Source organism: Euprymna scolopes, chromosome 18 (assembly GCF_053919585.1).
Source record: "Euprymna scolopes isolate OS-2025 chromosome 18, ASM5391958v1, whole genome shotgun sequence".
Classification (NCBI taxonomy): Eukaryota; Metazoa; Mollusca; class Cephalopoda; order Sepiida; family Sepiolidae; genus Euprymna; species Euprymna scolopes.
The window spans coordinates 127,142,079-127,163,518 of record NC_136499.1 but is presented as its reverse complement, the minus strand read 5'-3'; the positions used below and the strand labels follow the sequence as shown (position 1 = coordinate 127,163,518).

The 21,440-nt window shown below is 32.6% G+C and overlaps 1 protein-coding gene across 1 annotated transcript in view; it reads left to right on the top strand.

The window, feature by feature from the left end:
- LOC145297815 (caspase-2-like) overlaps positions 1-21,064 on the top strand; it is a 90,448-nt gene extending 69,384 nt beyond the window's left edge. The window contains exon 10 of the mRNA XM_080144128.1: positions 15,014-21,064. Coding sequence (XP_080000254.1) covers positions 15,014-15,148 — 135 coding nt within the window. The 3' untranslated portion in view covers positions 15,149-21,064. The remainder of the gene's footprint in view (positions 1-15,013) is intronic.
- The last annotated feature ends 376 nt before the right edge of the window (positions 21,065-21,440 follow it).

Below are 21,440 nucleotides of genomic sequence, written 5' to 3'. Positions count from 1 at the left end.
GCAAGATATCAGATTTACAATTATTTCAAAACACTCATGTAACAAACAGGGGTGAGGGGGGGGGGGTCTGAAAATTTACTGAATGCGAATCAACTTGACAAGATTATTTTTAATCTGTTTATATAACGTTTTCATACAAGATTCACTCTTGAACTAATTAACTGATCATTATGAATTTTGGAACTAGGTGGAAAGGGAGAATCAAATATGAGCTATATCAATTTATGTTCAATTTAGTTTTATGCAAAAATGAGCCAAAGAAACCCTTTGTGAAAGTTTAGATATTTTTTGATTTTGTTCGATTTTAATTAAAAAAAAATAATAATGCATAACTTCTGTTGGGAAAATTAATTTTATCCATCCTGGAACAGGTATTCTTCTAACACATGCACGCATACACACACATACATATATACATATTCACGCACGCACACATTATACATGCATATATATACACACACACATACATGCACATATATATATTGGTAGAGAGGCTGGTTGATATCGGTTGATAAATTATGAAATAATCATAATGGAATAAGAAATATTTTTTTATCTCTTAGGGAACGCCTACGGAGAACGGTGAATTTAAATTCAAATAAATATGAAAGCATGCACCCCCCCCCTCTCTTTGCCTTCGGATGAGCATGAATTTAAATTCAATAAAAACTAAATAAATAAATAATAACAAACAAATAACACACTAGCATTCAAGGCGTACACATACACCCCTCCCTCCTTCTGAAAATGCATGTGTGTGTATATATATATATATATATATATATATATACACACATACATGCATATATATGTATATTTTTTTTTCTTCATATTTTCTTAATTATTTGTATAAATAAGAAACTAAAAAATTTTTAAAAAATCGACCTTAATTGGTTGTTGTTCATTTCGTCATGTCACTTTCCATCCACAACGAAATTACGTTCTTTTTTTTTTTATTCTTTTTTTTTTCTTATTCTTTTTTTTTTCTTATTCTTTTCCCTCCTCCTCCTCCTTTGGTAGATCAATTATTTTTGGCCCTTGAAATTATTTTGCTGATGAATCACCCAAAAATTCCAAGGTTAAATTTCAAATTCTTTTAACACTAAATGCAAATCAAATGACAAACATCTGTTTTTTGGGGGGTTTTTTTTCATGTTTTCTGGCACAGTTATCCTTTTTTTAATGCTGAGGCTCAAGACACATTGTAAACGTAAAGACAGTTGTTTATATGTTTTCCAATGTTATTCACGCTTGGAATTTCCTTCCTGTTATCTGTTTTTTCTGACACTACCAACATGCTGAAATTTAAATGTAATGCGTACAAACATCTTGCAGCTTAATTCTGCATAAGATGGCTAACGTCATGAATTTTGGAATATAGTTTTTTATCATTTGTTCTCTATATTGCTCTGTAATTACATTGAGCTTTTTAAATAAGGATTGGTATATAAGAAAATATATTTCTACAGATATATATATATATATATATATATATCTGTAGAAATATGTATATATATATATATATATATATATATATATATATATATACATACATACATAGGATTGGTATATATTATAATATATAATATATTTCTACAGATATATATATATATATATATATCTGTAGAAAAAAAAATATATATATATACATCTGTAGAAATATGTATATATATATATATATATCTGTAGAAAAAAAAATATATATATATACATCTGTAGAAATATGTATATATATATATCTGTAGAAATATGTATATGTAGAAATATGTATATATATATATATATCTGTAGAAATATGTATATATATATATATATATCTGTAGAAATATGTATATATATATATCTGTAGAAATATGTATATATATATATATATCTGTAGAAATATGTATATATATATATATATCTGTAGAAATATGTATATATATATATATATCTGTAGAAATATGTATATATATATATATATATCTGTAGAAATATGTATATATATATATATATATCTGTAGAAATATGTATATATATATATATATATATCTGTAGAAATATGTATATTTATATATATCTGTAGAAATATGTATATATATATATATATATATATATATATATATCTGTAGAAATATATATGTATATATATATAAATCTGGAGAAATATATATGTATATATATATAAATCTGGAGAAATATGTATATATATATATGTCTATATAAATATGTATATATCTGTAGAAATATGTATATATATATATGTATATATATATATATATATCTGTAGAAATATGTATATATATGTATATATATATATCTGTAGAAATATGTATATATATATGTATATATATATATCTGTAGAAATATGTATATATATATGTATATATATATATCTGTAGAAATATGTATATATATATGTATATATATATATCTGTAGAAATATGTATATATATATATATATATATCTGTAGAAATATCTATATATATATTGTGTAATAAATTGCGAATAGACGGGCTTACCTGACAAACGCTCGAGGTGTGCACTCTGCAAAGCGGGCACGTCCAAAGAAAAATGGCAAGATGGCGGCGGCCGGTTAATATTGCCAAGTAATCACGCAAAATCTCGTGTTCTCTCGCACACACGAGAGTTCAGCTTAGCATAAAAACGGGTCACTGTGAGCAAGAAGTGAGAAGGAAAAACGTTGTCAAGATAAAGACGACGCTTCTGACGACTGAGAAGAAAAAAGAAGAAAAAAGAGGAAGAAGAGAACGATACATGAGAAGACGAGGTGTGTGCGGTTTTGAGTAAATCGAAACAGACAGAAAAAAAAAACTCTGATTACAAGCTATTTCGGCTTTGGTATGGAGAAATTTGACATCAGATTAATTCCGGAATTCAATGGCTCCCCCACTGGTCCCTCGGTGGTCGAATGGCTGGAAAAGGCTGAGCGCGTTTGCCGGTTGTGCAAGATTAAAGACCCAGCTATGGTTATCCCATTGAGACTCACTAAAGGGGCTTATGCCGTGTACCAGCAGCTAGGGGAGGATCCGACCATGGAGCAGATTACACAAGCGCTATACGGGGCATTTGGTACAGACCCTTTTGTCGCCTGGAGGCAGTTTTCAGAACGCCGACTTGGGCCGGGGGAGACAGTGGATGTCTACATGGCCGACTTGAAAAAGCTTGCCACTCCCTTCGGCGGTGCAAGTGATCGCATATTGGCATGCGCCTTTTTGTCGGGACTTCCGGATGAGGCAAGTCGACTGCTGCGAGCATCGTCAAGACTCACTGAGATTGGATTGGAGGAGTTATTGGCGAGAGCACGAAACATCTTGAAAGACGATCAAGAACTAGTCTCCGCAGCTGTTGACACTCTGGACTCGCCAACGTAGGGTCTACGATGCTATACCTGTGGTGGCCCCAACCACTTTTCCAGAGACTGCAAAAGCGGTACAAGGCGCACCCCTAATTATGGAGCACGACAAGTAATACGGTGTCACCAATGCAATAAGCCAGGCCACATAGCACGGAATTGTCCGGGAAACGGGCAAGGGGAAGACGCCGCAGCGCTAGCACCCTCCCCAACGCGGCATTGAACAAAGCGCTGCCTGCAGTAACAGTTCAAGTTGATGGATGTGAACGTTCAGTGCTGGTTGACACCGGCTGTACCCAAACCCTTCTTCGAAAGGAATATTGCGCCACATGGAAGAAACGAAGGATCCCTGTACTTACTGTCGGCCAAGGCTCATTGGTGTGTTGTGGAGTCAGCGTTGTTCATATCAGGATTGGCAATGGCTCTCCGGTTGCTGTGACGGTGTTAGTGGTCGATGGGGAGCTGCTCGGATATGACCTTCTCCTTGGAATGGACGCTCTCACACAGCTAGGCGGAATTACTGTGAACGGCGCCGGTGATGTGAGCTTCTCTCGACCAAACAAACAAATGTGTGCAGCAATCACTCTCGATGAGCCCGACTTCCATGCAGAATACGATAAGGGCACAAACACTTGGACAGCGTCCTGGAAATGGGCAGGCGACCAGCCACCAGTGTCATTGCGGAATCGACTTACAGAGTATCCCCCTCCTGCGTGGCTTGGGGGGCAGTACGAGGCAGAACTTCAAGTGTGGCTGGATAATGGCTGGTTAGTTCCATACCCAGAGGATGAGCTCGGGCCCCCGCGGGGGCTAATTCCCCTGATGGCTGTCAGACAAGAGAACAAGCAGAAAGTTCGACCTGTTCTTGATTACCGGGAACTTAATGAATACGTTGACCCACACACTGCGGGGGCTGATGTCTGTGCTCATAAACTATGGGAGTGGCGGCGGCAGGGTGCGGAAGCAGCCATACTGGACTTGCGAAGAGCGTACTTGCAAATACGTGTTGAGAAATCGCTGTGGCCGTTCCAGACGGTGGTGATCAAAGGAACTCGCTATTGCTTGACCACGCTAGGATTCGGCCTGAATGTAGCCCCTAACATCATGACAGCAATCATGCAGGCGATCCGGCATCAAGATGAAGCGGTGCAACATGCGACATCGTCGTATATAGACAACATTTTTGTCAATGAGAGCCTCCTGTCTGCCCAGGCGGTCAAAGAACACTTCGAGCACTTCGGATTGTCGTGCAAGGAGCCGGAGCGGCTACAGGACGGGGCGAAAGTGCTCGGACTGCAGGTGAGCAGAAGTGCAGATGGCCTTCAATGGGGAAGGAGTGGTGAAATCCCGGAAATCCTATCTACCATCACACGTCGGAGCACGTTTTCCATTTGCGGAAAATTGGTGGGTCACTTCCCTGTGTGTGGGTGGCTCCGAGTGGCTGTAGCGGCCATAAAGCGATGGGCAACTTCTATGTCAACTGGATGGGACGATGAGGTGCATGATCCTGCCCTGCGAAGCATGCTGGTGGAAGTTGTGGCCAGAGTGACCAATGATGACCCTGTACGGGGGAGCTGGTGCGTCGATGGGAGTGAATTTACAGTTTGGGTAGACGCCAGCTCACTTGCCCTTGGCGTTGCTCTGGCGGTCGATGGAAGGATAATAGAAGATGCCTGCTGGCTTCGGCCGGAGAATGACGCCAAGCATATAAACCTAGCTGAACTCGATGCTACACTGAAAGGAGTCAATCTAGCGCTTCAGTGGCAGGCTAGAATCCTTCACATCATCACGGATTCCACGTGTGTGCATCGGTGGATGACCAATGCCTTGAACGGAAAAGCACGTCTGACAACGAAGGCGTCGGCCGAAATGTTGATCCGGAGGCGGCTTGCTACCCTAACCGAAACCACTAAGGAATACGACTTGGTCATAGATTTGACACTGGTGCAGTCCTGTTTGAATCAGGCGGATCGTCTGACCAGAGTGCCACGCCGTTGGCTAGACCTGCCAAAAGAAGTGAACGAGTCAGCACCTGTAAATTGCGCTGCAGTGGGACATAGACTCAGCCTGGAGCATATTAATGATGTCCATTGCCAAAGCGGGCACCCCGGTGTAAACCGAACGCTTTACTTCGCCAGATTGGTTGACCCCTCTGTGTCTCGGAGGGCTGTGAAATCTGTTGTGGGAAGCTGCAACACCTGCCGATCGATCGACCCAGCACCTGTCCGGTGGAAGAAGGGAATACTCAGTGTGAAGCGTAATTGGGATAGGATTGCAATGGACATAACGCACTACAACGGGAGGCATTTTTTGACGCTTATCGACTGTGGACCATCTAGGTTTTCATTGTGGCGGCCCCTTCGCCGGCAGGACGCGGCTGCCATTATCCATGAGTTGGAAGGTGTGTTCCTCGAGTGTGGCCCTCCTTCTGAGATACTCACCGACAATGGCCCCGCTTTTGTTAGTGAGCCGTTTAAACAGTTTGCAGATGGCCGGGGTGTCCATCTGCGTTTTCGGTGTGCCCATGTTCCCAGTGGAAATGGGATTATTGAGCGCAATCACAGAACTGTTAAGACAATCGCAGCGCGGAAGGGGTGTACGGTACCTGAAGCAGTCTATTGGTACAACGTCACCCCTAAGGACGATGTTTCACCCTCCACCGCGCCAGCCAACGCGCTACATACATACCGTGTCAGGGTGAGAGGTTTGGAGAGCAGCTCACTACCCGAACCGGAGCCACCACAAAAGAACATAAAAGAGGGTGATGTCGTCTGGGTTAAAAAAACCCGAGGCCAGTGCACGACTCGCTACGGAACCGGTCATGTCACTGAAGTGATCAGCCCACAGGCGGTGCGAGTTGATGGAGTACCTCGTCATATTAAAGACTTAAGATCAGTATTCCAAACGCAGTTGCCGCTTGACGAAGATAGTGAAATTGAATCCGTGACCAGCGACCCATCATTCTGGTTCATGACGGCTTCAACGCACAGCGACACTGAGAGTGGTAGCCTTAAAAGTACTAACCCTCCTGCTGATGATGAAGACCCGGACAGTGATACTGCGATGCTCAGCTTTAGGTTCGCCGACCTTCGTGTCACGGAAGACAGCGCAGACGATGATGAAGCCCCGAACCCCCCTCTCCGAAGAAGCACTCAAAGAAAAAGGCCACCGCCTCCCTGCTCTTTCTGTGATAATGAGATCAGGGGGGAGTGTGTAATAAATTGCGAACAGACGGGCTTACCTGACAAACGCTCGAGGTGTGCATTCTGCAAAGCGGGCACGTCCAAAGAAAAATGGCAAGATGGCGGCGGCCGGTTAATATTGCCAAGTAATCACGCAAAATCTCGTGTTCTCTCGCACACACGAGAGTTCAGCTTAGCATAAAAACGGGTCACTGTGAGCAAGAAGTGAGAAGGAAAAACGTAGTCAAGACAAAGACGACGCTTCTGACGACTGAGAAGAAAAAAGAAGAAAAAAGAGGAAGAAGAGCACGATACATGAGAAGACGAGGTGTGTGCGGTTTTGAGTAAATCGAAACAGACAGAAAAAAAAACTCTGATTACATATATATGTATATGTATATATATATATGTATATATATATATATATGTATATATATATATATGTATATGTGTATATATATATATATATATATATGTATATGTATATATATATATATATATATCTATAGAAATATATATGTATATATATATATATATATCTGTAGAAATATATATGTATATATATATATATATATATCTGTAGAAATATATATGTATATATATATATATATATATCTGTAGAAATATATATGTATATATATATATATATATCTGTAGAAATATATATGTATATATATATATATATATCTGTAGAAATATATATGTATATATATATATATATATCTGTAGAAATATATATGTATATATATATATATATTTCTGCAGAAATATGTATATATATATGTATATATATATATATTTCTGTAGAAATATGTATATATATATGTGTATATGTATATCTGTAGAAATATGTATATATATGTATATATATATATATTTCTGCAGAAATATGTATATATATATGTATATATATATATATATATATTTCTGTAGAAATATGTATATATATATATGTGTATATATATATATCTAGAAATATGTGTGTATATATATATATATATCTGTAGAAATATGTGTATATATATATATATATCTGTATATATATGTATATATATATATATATTTCTGTAGAAATATGTATATATATATATTTCTGTAGAAATATGTATATATATGTATATATATATATATATATTTCTGTAGAAATATGTATATATATATGTGTGTATATATATATATATATATATATATATATATATATATATATATATATCGAAATGATATTTCCAAGTATTTATAAATTGTTAAATGTAAGTTGAATTGTCAGATTCTCGATGAGGCGATAACTTGATTGGCACAAGATTATCAATAATTCGGATTGTCATTATTTTGATCATCTTTAATCCTAATCCTCATTTTCTACCAACTGAAATGTTATCAAGCGTCATTAGATCAAATAATGGATTAAAATGCAGTTGTAGGTTTAACCCTACCCAGAGGGAAGAACAAAATTGCTTACGCGAGACAAACCTAACAATCTCTTTATATATATATACTAGCAGCAATCCGCCCGGTTTTGCTCGGGCCCTATGTATGGTTAATAACTTAATGTGCCTATGTATATATTAAAAAATGTGAATATGTACCGTAATACCTTTCTATATAATAGTCTTCCTTAACTACCATGGAAAAAAGTTGGTCAAACTACTATTTTTCAATTAAGAAAGTCAAACTACTATTAAAATAGTAGTTTGACTTTCTTAATTGAAAATAAAATGGTGAAAAAAAAATTGTGAAAAAAAAAATGGTGAAAAACAATGGTGAAAAAAAAATGGTGAAAAAAAATGGTGAAAAAAAATGGTGAAAAAAAAATGGTGAAAAAAAAATGGTGAAAAAAAAATGGTGAAAAAAAATGGTGAAAAAAATGGTGAAAAAAAAATTTTTTAAAAAAATGGTGAAAAAAAAATGGTGAAAAAAAATGGTGAAAAAAATTAAGTTTAACCTTATAACACGATCGTTTGCCAGGAAGATTTACCTGGTTTGTCATGGGGACGTTTCTGAAACTGTTTGTTATATCCTAACACGGCAATTAACTTCCCCAGGAAATAAACACCATGAAATGATAGGTTCATCTTAAACGAAAAAGGTTGATATGAATGTTTGCTGTTGTTACATCAAGTATGAATTATTAAGGTTGATTTGACGTCGGCTACCCTCACTTCTTGGCCTTTTGGTGGGGAGGCATTGTAAATAGGTACCCTCACTTCTTCCAAAAAAACATCCAACCTAAAATATTATCGATAGCAGCTTTTTTTTATGTTCATAGAAACCATTTGAATTGAAAGCCATGTTTAATTTAAAAAATTTTTTAATCATATCTAATTATATAAAAAAAATATTGCAACAAACCTTTTAATTATATACAAAAGATATTGCAACAAACCTTTTAATTATAGAAAAAAATTATTACAACAAACAATAATTCTATTAAAAAATATTGCAACAAACAACATATTATAAAAAAATATTTCAACAAACCTTTAATTATATTAAAAAATATTGCAACAAAACTTTTAATTATATAAAAAAATATTGCAACAAAACTTTTAATTATATAAAAAACTATTGCAACAAACAATAATTATATGAAAAAATATTGCAACAAACCTTTAATTATATAAAGAAAACTATTGCAACAAACAACAATTATATAAAAAATATCTAGCAACAAACCTATGATTATATAAAAAAAACTATTGCAACAAACCTTTAATTATATTAAAAAATATTGCAACAAACCTTTAATTATATTAAAAAAACTATTACAACAAACCTTTAATTATATAAAAAACTACTGCAACAAACCTTTAATTATATAAAAAAATACTGCAACAAACCTTTAATTATATTAAAAAATATTGCAACAAACCTTTAATTATATAAAAAAAACTATTGCAACAAACCTTTAATTATATTTAAAAATATTGCAACAAACCTCTAATTATATAAAAAAAATATTGAAACAAACCTTATATTATATAAAAAAAACTATTGCAACAAACCTTTAATTATATAAAAAAAAATATTGCAACAAACCTTTAATTATATAAAAAAATATTGCAAAAAACCTTTAATTATATTAAAAAATATTGCAACAAACCTTTTAATTATATAAAAAAAATATTGCAACAAACCTCTAATTATATAAAAAAAATATTGCAACAAACCTTTAATTATATTAAAAAATATTGCAACAAACCTTTAATTATATTAAAAAATATTGCAACAAACCTTTTAATTATATAAAAAAAATATTGCAACAAACCTTTAATTGTATTAAAAAATATTGCAACAAACCTTTTAATTATATAAAACAATATTGCAACACACCTAATTATATAAAAAAATTTGCAACAAACCTTTAATTATATTAAAAACTATTGCAACAAACCTTTAATTATATAAAAAAATATTGCAACAAACCTTTTAATTATATAAAAAAAATATTGCAACAAACCTCTAATTATATAAAAAAAATATTGCAACAAACCTTTAATTGTATAAAAAAATATTGCAACAAACCTTTAATTATATAAAAAAATATTGCAACAAACCTCAAATTATATAAAAAAAATATTGCAAAGAAACTTTAATTATATTAAAAAATATTGCAACAAACCTTTTAATTATATAAAAAAATATTGCAACAAACCTTTTAATTATATAAAAAAAACTATTGTGACAAGCCTTTAATTATTTTTAAAAAGTATTGCAGCAAACCTGTAATTATATAAAAAAAATATTACAACAAACCATGTATAAACTTCCAATTTCAAAACTGGATTCTGATACCAAGTAGATCGTTTCTCTATTACCAGGATTCCAGAAAATCTATATTTCTCAGTCTATCTGTCCATTCCACTTTTTCTCTGATACTACAGCACCGATCTGGCTGAAATTTTGTATGCACCTTTGTTATGATAAGGTACAACGAACTGAGTATTATAGTATTTGTTCGATGCACAGTTCTGGACTGATAAAGATTAATATTTAACACAGATTTTTTTTTTTACAAGGTAGTCACCACTTATTGAGGCCCGGAAGCCACTCGGGATAAGGGTTATTGCATGTACAGTAATCAGTGGGATTTTATCGTATTGGAGATGTGATAAAGTGTCTTACTTAAGGGGCCGATTCATCAGGAATTTGTTTATGATAACATGCTAAAAAGTCTAGTGTATATATATATATATATATATATATATATATATATATATATATATATATATATATATATATACAGCCTTTGAGATTTGAAAAAAAAAATCACTCGACCGCCAGTTGAGTGTGAGGGGAAAATTTACTCGCCCCAAAATATTTTTACTCGTCCAACTTTATGTCTTTGTTTCAGTCAATAATAGTTAATAATTTTACAACAATTCAAGAAATTACCGTGTGTATAATCTAGCAAGAAAATATTTGTTTAACTCTTGTAAATCAACTATTTTATTACTAAAAACATTTCAGTAAAGATTCAACAGGATCATTCATATTATTGTTCCATAGAAATAAGAATCATTTCTTCGGATGCTGATGACAATTGAAATATAAATAATTCAAGACTGTGTTTATTGGTACCGTTAGAAAACGAATATATCTAACTTTATACACAAAGAAAACATAATGCAAAATCACACCATTGAAATAAATATATTTTAAAATGCAAAACAAATATTAGAGATTCATTTTTTCATTAAAACATTTCAATATGAAGTCTCTAATTGAAAAATATTCTGAAACACGCAATCATCCCAGCAGCTCAAAAGAATCAGAAATAGTTACTTACAATAATTGCTGCACAAAACTCGAAGCGAGATCATAATAAAAATGGACATTTAGCATCATATAGCATTGAACATTTCAGCGAAATTTATAGATTAACCTAGTAATTAAATAGATTTGTTAATGAAACAGGTTTTTATGCATTTATTCTATATTTTTATTTTTTACAAGGCAAGTCAAAATAGGTAATTCTAAATCATCGCATATTTGAGGGTCGTAAAATAAATGAGTTTTTTCCGGTTTTTTTATTTAAAGAAATTTTATCGACTGGTGGGTGAGTGATATACGACTTTTAGTCGCCCCAAGAAATTTTCAATCGACTGTGGCGACCAGTCGTGTAAAGTCTCAAAGGCTTATATAACTACTTCATTTACTCACATAAAATTAATATATGAAAGTATAAATTTATGCGTAAACTTTAAGTATTTACTTCAAAAGTGCTCAATACGTAGGTAGAGCTAGTTAGTAATTTATAAAATATATATGACGATTAAGCTACACTGAATATTCCGCGTTTCATCCACTCTAGGACTCTTCAGGCTTATGCGCGAATTTTGTGGTTGTCTGTCGTTTTTATATACGCACCTTCTATTGAGATTTTAGTTATCCAATCAGCTTTCTAGTATCCACCGCGCCCTTCCTATCAGCCAATGAACATGCACTTACAGGACAAAGGCCCATTTGACCTCTGGTTGACCTGATTCTTTGTGTGTGTTCTATTTAGCCTAGCTATCTAGTGTCTTGACCTGTTTTGAATCTAGATTAGGTTGTTTTTATGTTAGTTTATATATATATATATATGATGATTGCAACGTCTTGTCAGACGAGTGCCACTCCCTCAGACACTTAAAGTCCATTAGCCCAAAAATGACTTTTATTTTTTTTTTAGTCCTACTGGTGAATTCACATGCTCAAGCAGGTATGACACTGAAGACGGTCATTGAGATCAATTATTACATGTGTTCAGCATTTCAAGCCTCCACGCGTCACAAATTTTCCATCGACACAGGACCATTTTTACAGACAAATGCCTGAGGGAGTATCTATACACAGATGATGTTGCAGAGTCTTAGCTTTGTACGACAGCTAAGTCTCTCTCTCGGTTCAAAATGTTGAGATTCAGCAAGAAGTAAGAACAAGATAGCCAGCCAGCAAGTTAAACTGCAGACCAGCTTAATGCAGGTACTGGTCTCCCGCTTTATGGATTTTTAAATCATAGATTTGCTTCTCTTAGAAAGGTTGCCTTCACAATGGCTTACGGGAGCCCTCTCCACCCCAATACACAGAGACATACACACAAACGTACACGGTGCTAGTTGGCCGTTGATCCTGAAAAAGGGTTCATTTGCCCTTTGGAAGGTCTTGTTTTTAATCCTTCAGGGAGACTAGCCACCCTCCTCACCAAACAAGTCTGGTGGGGGAACCAGTTTAGTCACCTACGACCCGACCATGAGGCAGGTAGTACTGGGTTACATGGTACCAGTAGCATATGACATGACCTGACATACATATATATGTATGATAGTTTATGTATATGCATGTTTATTTATTTTATTTTTTTATTTGTTTATTTTCTATTGTTTTTGTTAATTTTAAAGTTATTTTGTATCTCTCTCCTAGAGTAAATTTTATCCTGTGAACACAGTTGTTCGCTATTTCTCTCTTACAGTTTAATAGATGTTGGGGTTCTTTAAAGTACAGAATAGCAAATTTTTCATGAAGGCATAATCTACATGGGTCGTCTAGGTCTCTACAGGTGTTTGCTTGTCTTACTATTTTCCATTCGACTACCGGCGAACGGCTGCTTTCCTTGAGTTCCCAGTATTTATTTGCCAGCTTTGTTTTCATATGGTGTTTGTTATTGTTGAATGTACTTTTGTGGTCATAATATTGAGTTTTGAAATCTAAGGAAGTCATACCTACGTAATATTTCTTGTATATATATATTAAGAAGTTTCACCGTCTGAAAAGAAGCTGTTTTGGAATATTTGCGAATGACATAATGTTTAAAATTGTCCGAATGATCACAAAAAAATTGTAATGAATATGAAAATACACAACATAATGCTCTCATTTTGATCTTTATTTGATTTTGTGAAAATATATGAATGCTTGATTATGAAAACTGAAAATCTTGAAGCTTATTCATTGAATCATTTTATTCTGACTTAAATTTTATTTGTATATGAATAAGTATCGAAATTATTGAATTTTGATATATTTTGATATATTAAAATATTTGGGAAAAACAAATTATAATAAGGTGTGTATATATGTATATATATATTTCTTGTTTGAATTTAAAAAATTTGGTTTTAAAGTTTTAGTTGAATTATCAAATAGCCAGACAAAAAATGACCTTCATAGAATTGGTAGCTGAATATCAAAAACAAAACATGTGTCTGTAGATATTGAAGAAAGTCAATTCATGTAAAAAACAAAAATCTATATTATATTTCTTTGTCTCTCTGTCCAGAAACTACTGGGCCGATCTGGTTGAAATTTTGTATGAGTCTTAGTTCATCATATCTTATAAAGTATCATGGTATCAGTTTATTGCACAGTTAAAGATCAATAGTGATCAGTATTTAATGCAAAAATGACATAACCATATTCAACCATCAATTTGACTATGTCAACACTAATTCTAAGTTTTTTACGAGAAATTCAATTTCTGTATAAATTGCTAGAGCCTCTAATTGATGTGGGTTCATTTGGGGTTTGTTTTTTTGTTTGTTTTTTTGTTTTTTTTTAAGAAAAATTCACTTGCGACTCACCTTATTTTTTCATATTTCATTGAAATTTCTTTCTTTCTCCCTCCCTCTCTCTCTTTCTTTCTGTTTTCTTTTTTTTTCTCTTCCTCTTCATCCCTTTGTCATATCTTACTTTGTCTGTAAATCTTAATTTCATAGTGAAGGCTGAAATTTTAAACGATTCATGAAGGGGGTTAAATGACTTTTGTTTCATTTAAGAATGACTTCCTGTCTCTTTACCACACGCATTTCTTTTTTCCTTTATCAAGCCATTAGCAACAGACAGCGGCTACTAAGCTAATTACTAGGGCTAGGACAACAGCATATTCTTTTCATTGTTTTGACTCTCGAGTGTGTATCCATTGATATCTTATGTGCTTTTATCTAGAGTGATGTGGTTCTTGGTTGATTAACTGTGTCTAACTGTGTCGGATATATACTTGAGAGTCAAAACAATGAAAAAAATATGCTGTTGTCACAGTCCTAATAATTAGGAATATCATGATAGACAATTCAGAAATCCGAAAATGTGTCTTTCTCTCAAGTTTGATTTTCTTAGCTGAAACTGATTGAAGTTCAAGAATAAACATTGTGGTTTCTAAAGGACCCCCCCCCATCCCACGCCACCCCTTACACATAGGGAGGGGGGGGCTACAGTTCCCTAGGTTTAGATTCATCTTAATTTCAGCTTCTATTTTGTTTTGTTTTTTTGTCATGTGTTCTTAATAAATAAAAATATTTGGAAATTAGAATGCCCCAAAAAAGATTTTTTTTTTTTTTTTTAAAATGAGTCTGAAAGGGATTGAACCTGTGCCTAAGAATTCAAATTTTTTTTATGCTGACCAGGAATCTTATTATGTTTCACGATTTTCTTCGTCAGTTTTAATGGAATCGTTAACTCGTTTTTAATTCTGCTTCTTTTTTTTTTTTTAATTACCAGGTCAACAATATGGTGTCACAAAAAGTGTCCAATTCCTTGAACGAAAACATCCATGGAACGATGCAAATGTCGGAATTCCACAGTTCGTTAAGAAAACCTCACTTGTATTTTTTTCCGGGAATTGGATCATACTAATAGTGAAAATTTCTTGGAATGTTTAGTCATGCCAACTAGGATTATGATGTAGGGGAGAGACAGTTATTTTCTATATAGAATGATTGCATTTTTATATGAAAATTATGCCATGTCATAAATATGATCATAGTTATGACATGACATAATGTGATTTGTCCTGTTGAGACTTAGGGCAATACAATTCATTTTATCATATCTGAAGAGACAATTTGTTTTACCATATCTTAGGAGAATATATTTGTTTTATCATAATTTAGGAAAATTTGTTTTATCATATCATAGGACAAGACAATTTGTTTTACATATCTTAAGACAATACAATTTGTTTTGTCATATCTTAAGACAATACAATTTGTTTTGTCATATCTTAAGACAATACAATTTGTTTTGTCATATCTTAAGACAATACAATTTGTTTTGTCATATCTTAAGACAATACAATTTGTTTTATCATATCTTAAGACAATACAATTTGTTTTATCATATCTTAAGGCAATACAATTTGTTTTATCATATCTTAAGACAATACAATTTGTTTTATCATATCTTAAGACAATACAATTTGTTTTATCATATCTTAAGACAATACAATTTGTTTTATCATATCTTAAGACAATACAATTTGTTTTGTCATATCTTAAGACAATACAATTTGTTTTATCATATCATAGGACAAGACAATTTGTTTTACATATCTTAAGACAATACAATTTGTTTTGTCATATCTTAAGACAATACAATTTGTTTTGTCATATCTTAAGACAATACAATTTGTTTTATCATATCTTAAGACAATACAATTCATCCCGCTGACATTTAAAACACGCTAATTTCTCGTATCCATTGTTTATTTAATGCTGGAAAACAAAAATTAATGGTAAACGATTTAACTTCATATCAATACATGAAAATATATATAAAAATATAAATGAAAAAAAAAACAATACATGAAAATATATATAAAAATATAAATAATAACTAAAAAACCTGTCATAAGCATACATTCCTTCACCTGACAATATAAGGATGGACTAAAGCTTATACGTTCCATACTTCTCCATAGTGTTTAAAGTATCCATGAAGTCATGCCATGGAAATGTTGATAACTCAACAAACTATTTACTTGATCACGTTTAAAATGTTGCATGATGGTTATTGTTGTCAAAGAGCATCAGATCCACACATCAAATTTTGGAAAAAATCAAAAGTTGACATTTTATACGGTGTTCAAACTTTATAAGGTCATACATTAAAAGCATATAAGATGCGGGACTTCATTGACTACAATATGGGCCAAGTAGCAAGTCTCTACGATGAACTGATGTAAAATTACGAATTTTGTATAGAATTAAAATGTCATGATGTTTTGGGGAGTTTATTTGCCCTATTCACCTTTGATAGAGTTCGTAAACGACTTCGAAACCTAGTAGGTGATGCTCTTTTCTCTTCCCTGCAGCCTCTTTCTTACAGAAGAGACATTGCAAGCCTGTCTCTGCTCTATTGTTATTTACATGGCAAATGCTCAACTGAACTCTAATTTATGGTCCCCTCTTGCCAAACTGTCACAAAGAACACTTAACTAGCTACAACCGCTATATACAATTTCCCTCACTCTGTATCTGTGCCTAAATCTAAACACAGATTCCATGAACAAAGGTCCTTTCCCAGAACTGCCCGCCTGTGGAACACTTCCGCTGGCCTACTTCCCAGTTGAATACTTCAAATCCAATGCAAACAAGTTTTTGTTGAGCTGTCCCCATAAATAATCCAAGTTCTTCACAATTTGCACTATTAACGATTACAACACCACTACCTTACATTCATTAACCCTTATCCTCGAGTGGCCTTCTGGCCTTGATAAGTGGTGACTCCCAAGTAAAAAATTCTATATACAATTAAAAAGCCATAGCATTTGGGGGAGTATACAAAATAGAAACACGTGATTGGTTGACAAAAAAAGGGAATAGGCAGAGTAGATATTACTAAGGAAGTAGGTTTTAGGATATCAACGCTCGAATTTGAATTTAGAAAAAGCATTAATGCTCTTTCTCTTTTGAACATAGTCATCTGATTTATATGTATATATATATATACACACCACAAACACATACATAAATTAAATGTCAAAATAATATTCTCTTTACTTTTGTATAAGAATAACAAAGAGTAATAAAAGTTGTATATAAAAACAATATTAAAAAGTCATGGTGGTTTGGGGAGTTTGTCTGTTTGCAAATAGAAACACGTGATTGGTTGACAAAAAAGGAATAGGCAGAGTAGACATTACTAAGGAAGTAGTTTTTTTTATGTCAAATTGGTAAAAACAATGAATTTTAAATGCAAGATTTTTTTTTACTCTGTGATACACTGACTATTTGCCAACTGATATAAAAAAAACATTTGAGTTCTTGTCCAAAATGTCCTTTATATTAAAAAAAAAAAGAAGCAAAAATTCAGAAATTTCTGTATGCTATACATACCTGTGATGCAATGAAAATATCATGTTCCAAAAATCATGTAAACTGATCAAGAAGTTTTAGTTTTAAATAATAAAAAATATTTATAAGTAACTGAAAAGTTGCTGTCTTATCATCCACCATTTAAAAAAACAATCCAAAAAAAAAATTGATAAAACAAAGGGAGATAACTCAATAATTCAAACTTGCAAGATTTATGTTGTAATGCCTACGAATTCCCATTAATCTCTTAAAATTATTTTCTGTATAAAATGAAACTACTTGATCAATTTACATGATTTTTGGAATTTGATATCTTTGTTTTATCACGGGTACTTACATTATATAGATTTTTTTTGAAGATGAGGATAAGTCTGCAAAAAAAATTATGGAACCTTATCTCAAAGGATTCAAAAAAAAATAAAAATATAATACGTAAATACTTACTCTTTTATAATACATAATAACATTTTTTTTTTTTTTTTTTACACAAAATTTCACAAATATTTTTCTTCTTGATAACAAAAGTGTAGTACCTGTTTTGATACCACGCTTCACCTTTTCTGTCAATCATTGGAGGAGAAATCCTTCTAGATTGAGACAATTTTTATTTTTTTTATGGTTGAGTAATGGAAGAATTTGAGTTGGAGTCCACATGATGTTAGCTGCGGATTTATCTATAGCTGGATAATTACGCGTGGTCGCAAAATCTAGGTAGGTTAAAAAAAAAAAAAAAACTCGCATTGCAGCTATTTGGCTTTAACGTGTTCAATATAAGACATATCTTATTTAATTTTCAAATTTCACTCAATGCCTTTTATGGATAACCTACCCAGATTTATATATATATATATATATATATATATATATATATATATTACATAGACATCACCACTTATTAAGGCCCAAAGGCCACTCGAGGATAAGGGTTAAAGAGTGTACAGTAGTCAATTGGACAATATAGTAAATCGATAGTAATGGAAATTCGTTAAATTTGTTAACTTAAGTGGAACGGCTCATCAGAAACTTGTTTACATTGGACTTGAACACAACCATATTGTAGTCAGCTGGAAAGCAGGAAAACGGAAGACAATTCCACAGGCGTGCAATTCTAAGAAAGAAGCATTGCTCATGGAATCTACGTTTAGGTTTAGGCACAGATAAAGAGTGGGGGGAATTATTGATAGTGTTTTCAGCTAGACGAGTGTTTCTCGTGAAAGTTGGGGGGGGGGGGGCGACCATAGATTGAAGCTCAGTCGAACACTTGCCATGAAAATAACGATAAAACACAAACCAATAAAAATATTTATTGACTAGATTATTAAGCTTCTGATAATCATGAAGCTATATATATATATATATATATATATATATATATATATATATATATATATACTAGCAAAAGTACCCGTCGTTGACTGGGTTCAAAAACAGCCTACAGAAAATGGACTCTGATTTATGAAAGTATGATAGGTTATGAAAAGGAAGGGTTGTAAGTTTGGGTTGAATTTGGGGGTATCAAAACCAAAGCAAAATATGGTGAAAGTAAAAATGAAATAGATAAACCCCATAATTTATTATACCATACCTGTTCACACTGAAACACTTATCACAATATTCTGTGGGTCTATATTAAAAAATCTTGTAAAACTTTGTGACATATTTCCATTCTATGGAGGTCAGGCACAAACGAACACCCCATAATTTTATTATAACATATTTCTTCAAACTGAAACATAATTATCAAAGTATACTTACGCAGATAGATATGCAAAGTCTTTATTAAAGTTTGTGCCTATTTTCATTCTATGGAGGCCAGGCGCGAACGCAAACCCCACAATTTTATTATATCATCCCTATTTAAGTTAAAACATACTTATCAAAGTATTCTTATGTACATCTATATCAAAAACACTTGTAAACGTTTTTTTTTTTTAAGTTTTAATTTTTTTATTTCCATACTTTGTGGACCAGGCACAAACGCAGACCCCACAATTTTAATGAACCACCGTTCTGCCAGATCAAACATACCCATACCTGTGTCTCGATACATCTTCTATAATTATATGTAATCAGTTTTTTCAAATAGTCAACCATATAGGAGCCTATTCGTGACCAGACACACACACACACACACACACACACACACATTCAGCTTTATATTATAGAAGATATATATATAATTTGAGAGGTTGCTATTTTCCAGAGGTAAGGTAACCAGTGAAATATAACGAAGATAAATACAAGAGTGTTCAGTACTGGGGCAGAGCAAGTTACACTTCCAATCTGTCTTTACATAAGCAGTAATTTGTTGCTACACAGTCATGAGCATGTTTCGGTCTTCTAGCATATAGTAACTAGAGACTTCTTCAGGCAACAATGCTTATATTCAAAAGCGGAATTCCTAATGCTAAACCTTCTTTTGTTGAAAGTTGATTTTCATTAAGAATGACTACTATATACTATAACTAATAAGAACTACTTCCTGAGTCGTATTGCTACGATGTACCTGTTTATGTCAATTTCCATCTTTACCTAGCTTCTACTGAATTAATGCAGTAGAAGCTAAGTAAAGATGGAAATTGACCTAACCAGGTACATCATAGCAATACGACTCGGGAGTAGTTATAACTTACTTATATCCATCGGATTATTGTTCTCAACCTGAGTGTTATTTGTGCAATGTTTCGGTCGGATTGTCCTTCGACCGTCCTCAGGAATGTTGTTTGTTGTTTGAAAAAGGAAAGAGAAAAGTTACTGACTCGGTTGATATTTTTGTATTCTTTGAGTTAGTCTCTATTTTATGGCTATTGTTTCGTATTTGTGAATAAATTGGTTGAATTCACAAATATGAAACCATAGCCATAAAATAGAGACTAACTCAAAGAATACGAAAATATTTACAAAGCCAGTAACTTTTCGTTTTTCCTTTCCAACCAATGACCAACATGCCTGAGAACGGTCCGAGGACAATCCGACTGAAACGTTACACAAATAACACTCAAGATGAGAACAATAGTCCAGTCAAAACAAGTAATACAAACAATCAGTCCTCATCTAAAAAATTCAAAACTTTAAAACAAAAAAATGAAAACGTTTTCTTCCAATTCGTTGCAAAACCAGTTATGGACAATACAGTTTTCCATGGCCAAAAATGAGTGAAGTGTTTCTCTGGTATTTCTCGCTCTACGCACGAGTCACATCAAAAATTATCAAAGAACTCATCACTCTGAAATTCTTCACAAACATTTTTGAATATAAAGTTGTTGTTTTTTTTTTTAAATGCTTAATTTCAAACTATCTTTTAAAGAATTACAAACAAAAATTCTTTTTTGCTTTTATTTTTGTAAACGCATTTTATCAAAACCTTTGAACATTTTTTTTTTTTTCATTCAGCGTTCTTCCATTCTGTTAATATTTCTATCCATTTTTTTGTGTAATAAATTTTTCAAAAAATTTATCTGTCGTTTTTTTTTTTTTTTTTTTTTTTTTTTTTTTGTGTGTTTTCTGTTTTTAAATATTTTTTAATTTCTAACCTAGCCATGATCGTTTTGCTGGTCTATAAGCAAAACAAAAAGGATATAAACAAATAAAAGATTTGAAAATATTAAAAAAATAAATAATGTTATTATTTTTTATATATATATATATATATATTACATAGACATCACCACTTATTAAAATTAAAAAAAAAATAATGTTATGACATATTTTATGAAAGCGTTAAAATCTTCTTTTTTTTTTTTAGTGTACAGAGGCAAAAAGAAAACAGCTTTATTTTAAAACTTCTATTGAAAATATCGATTATTTATTGATATATATCGATTATATATTGA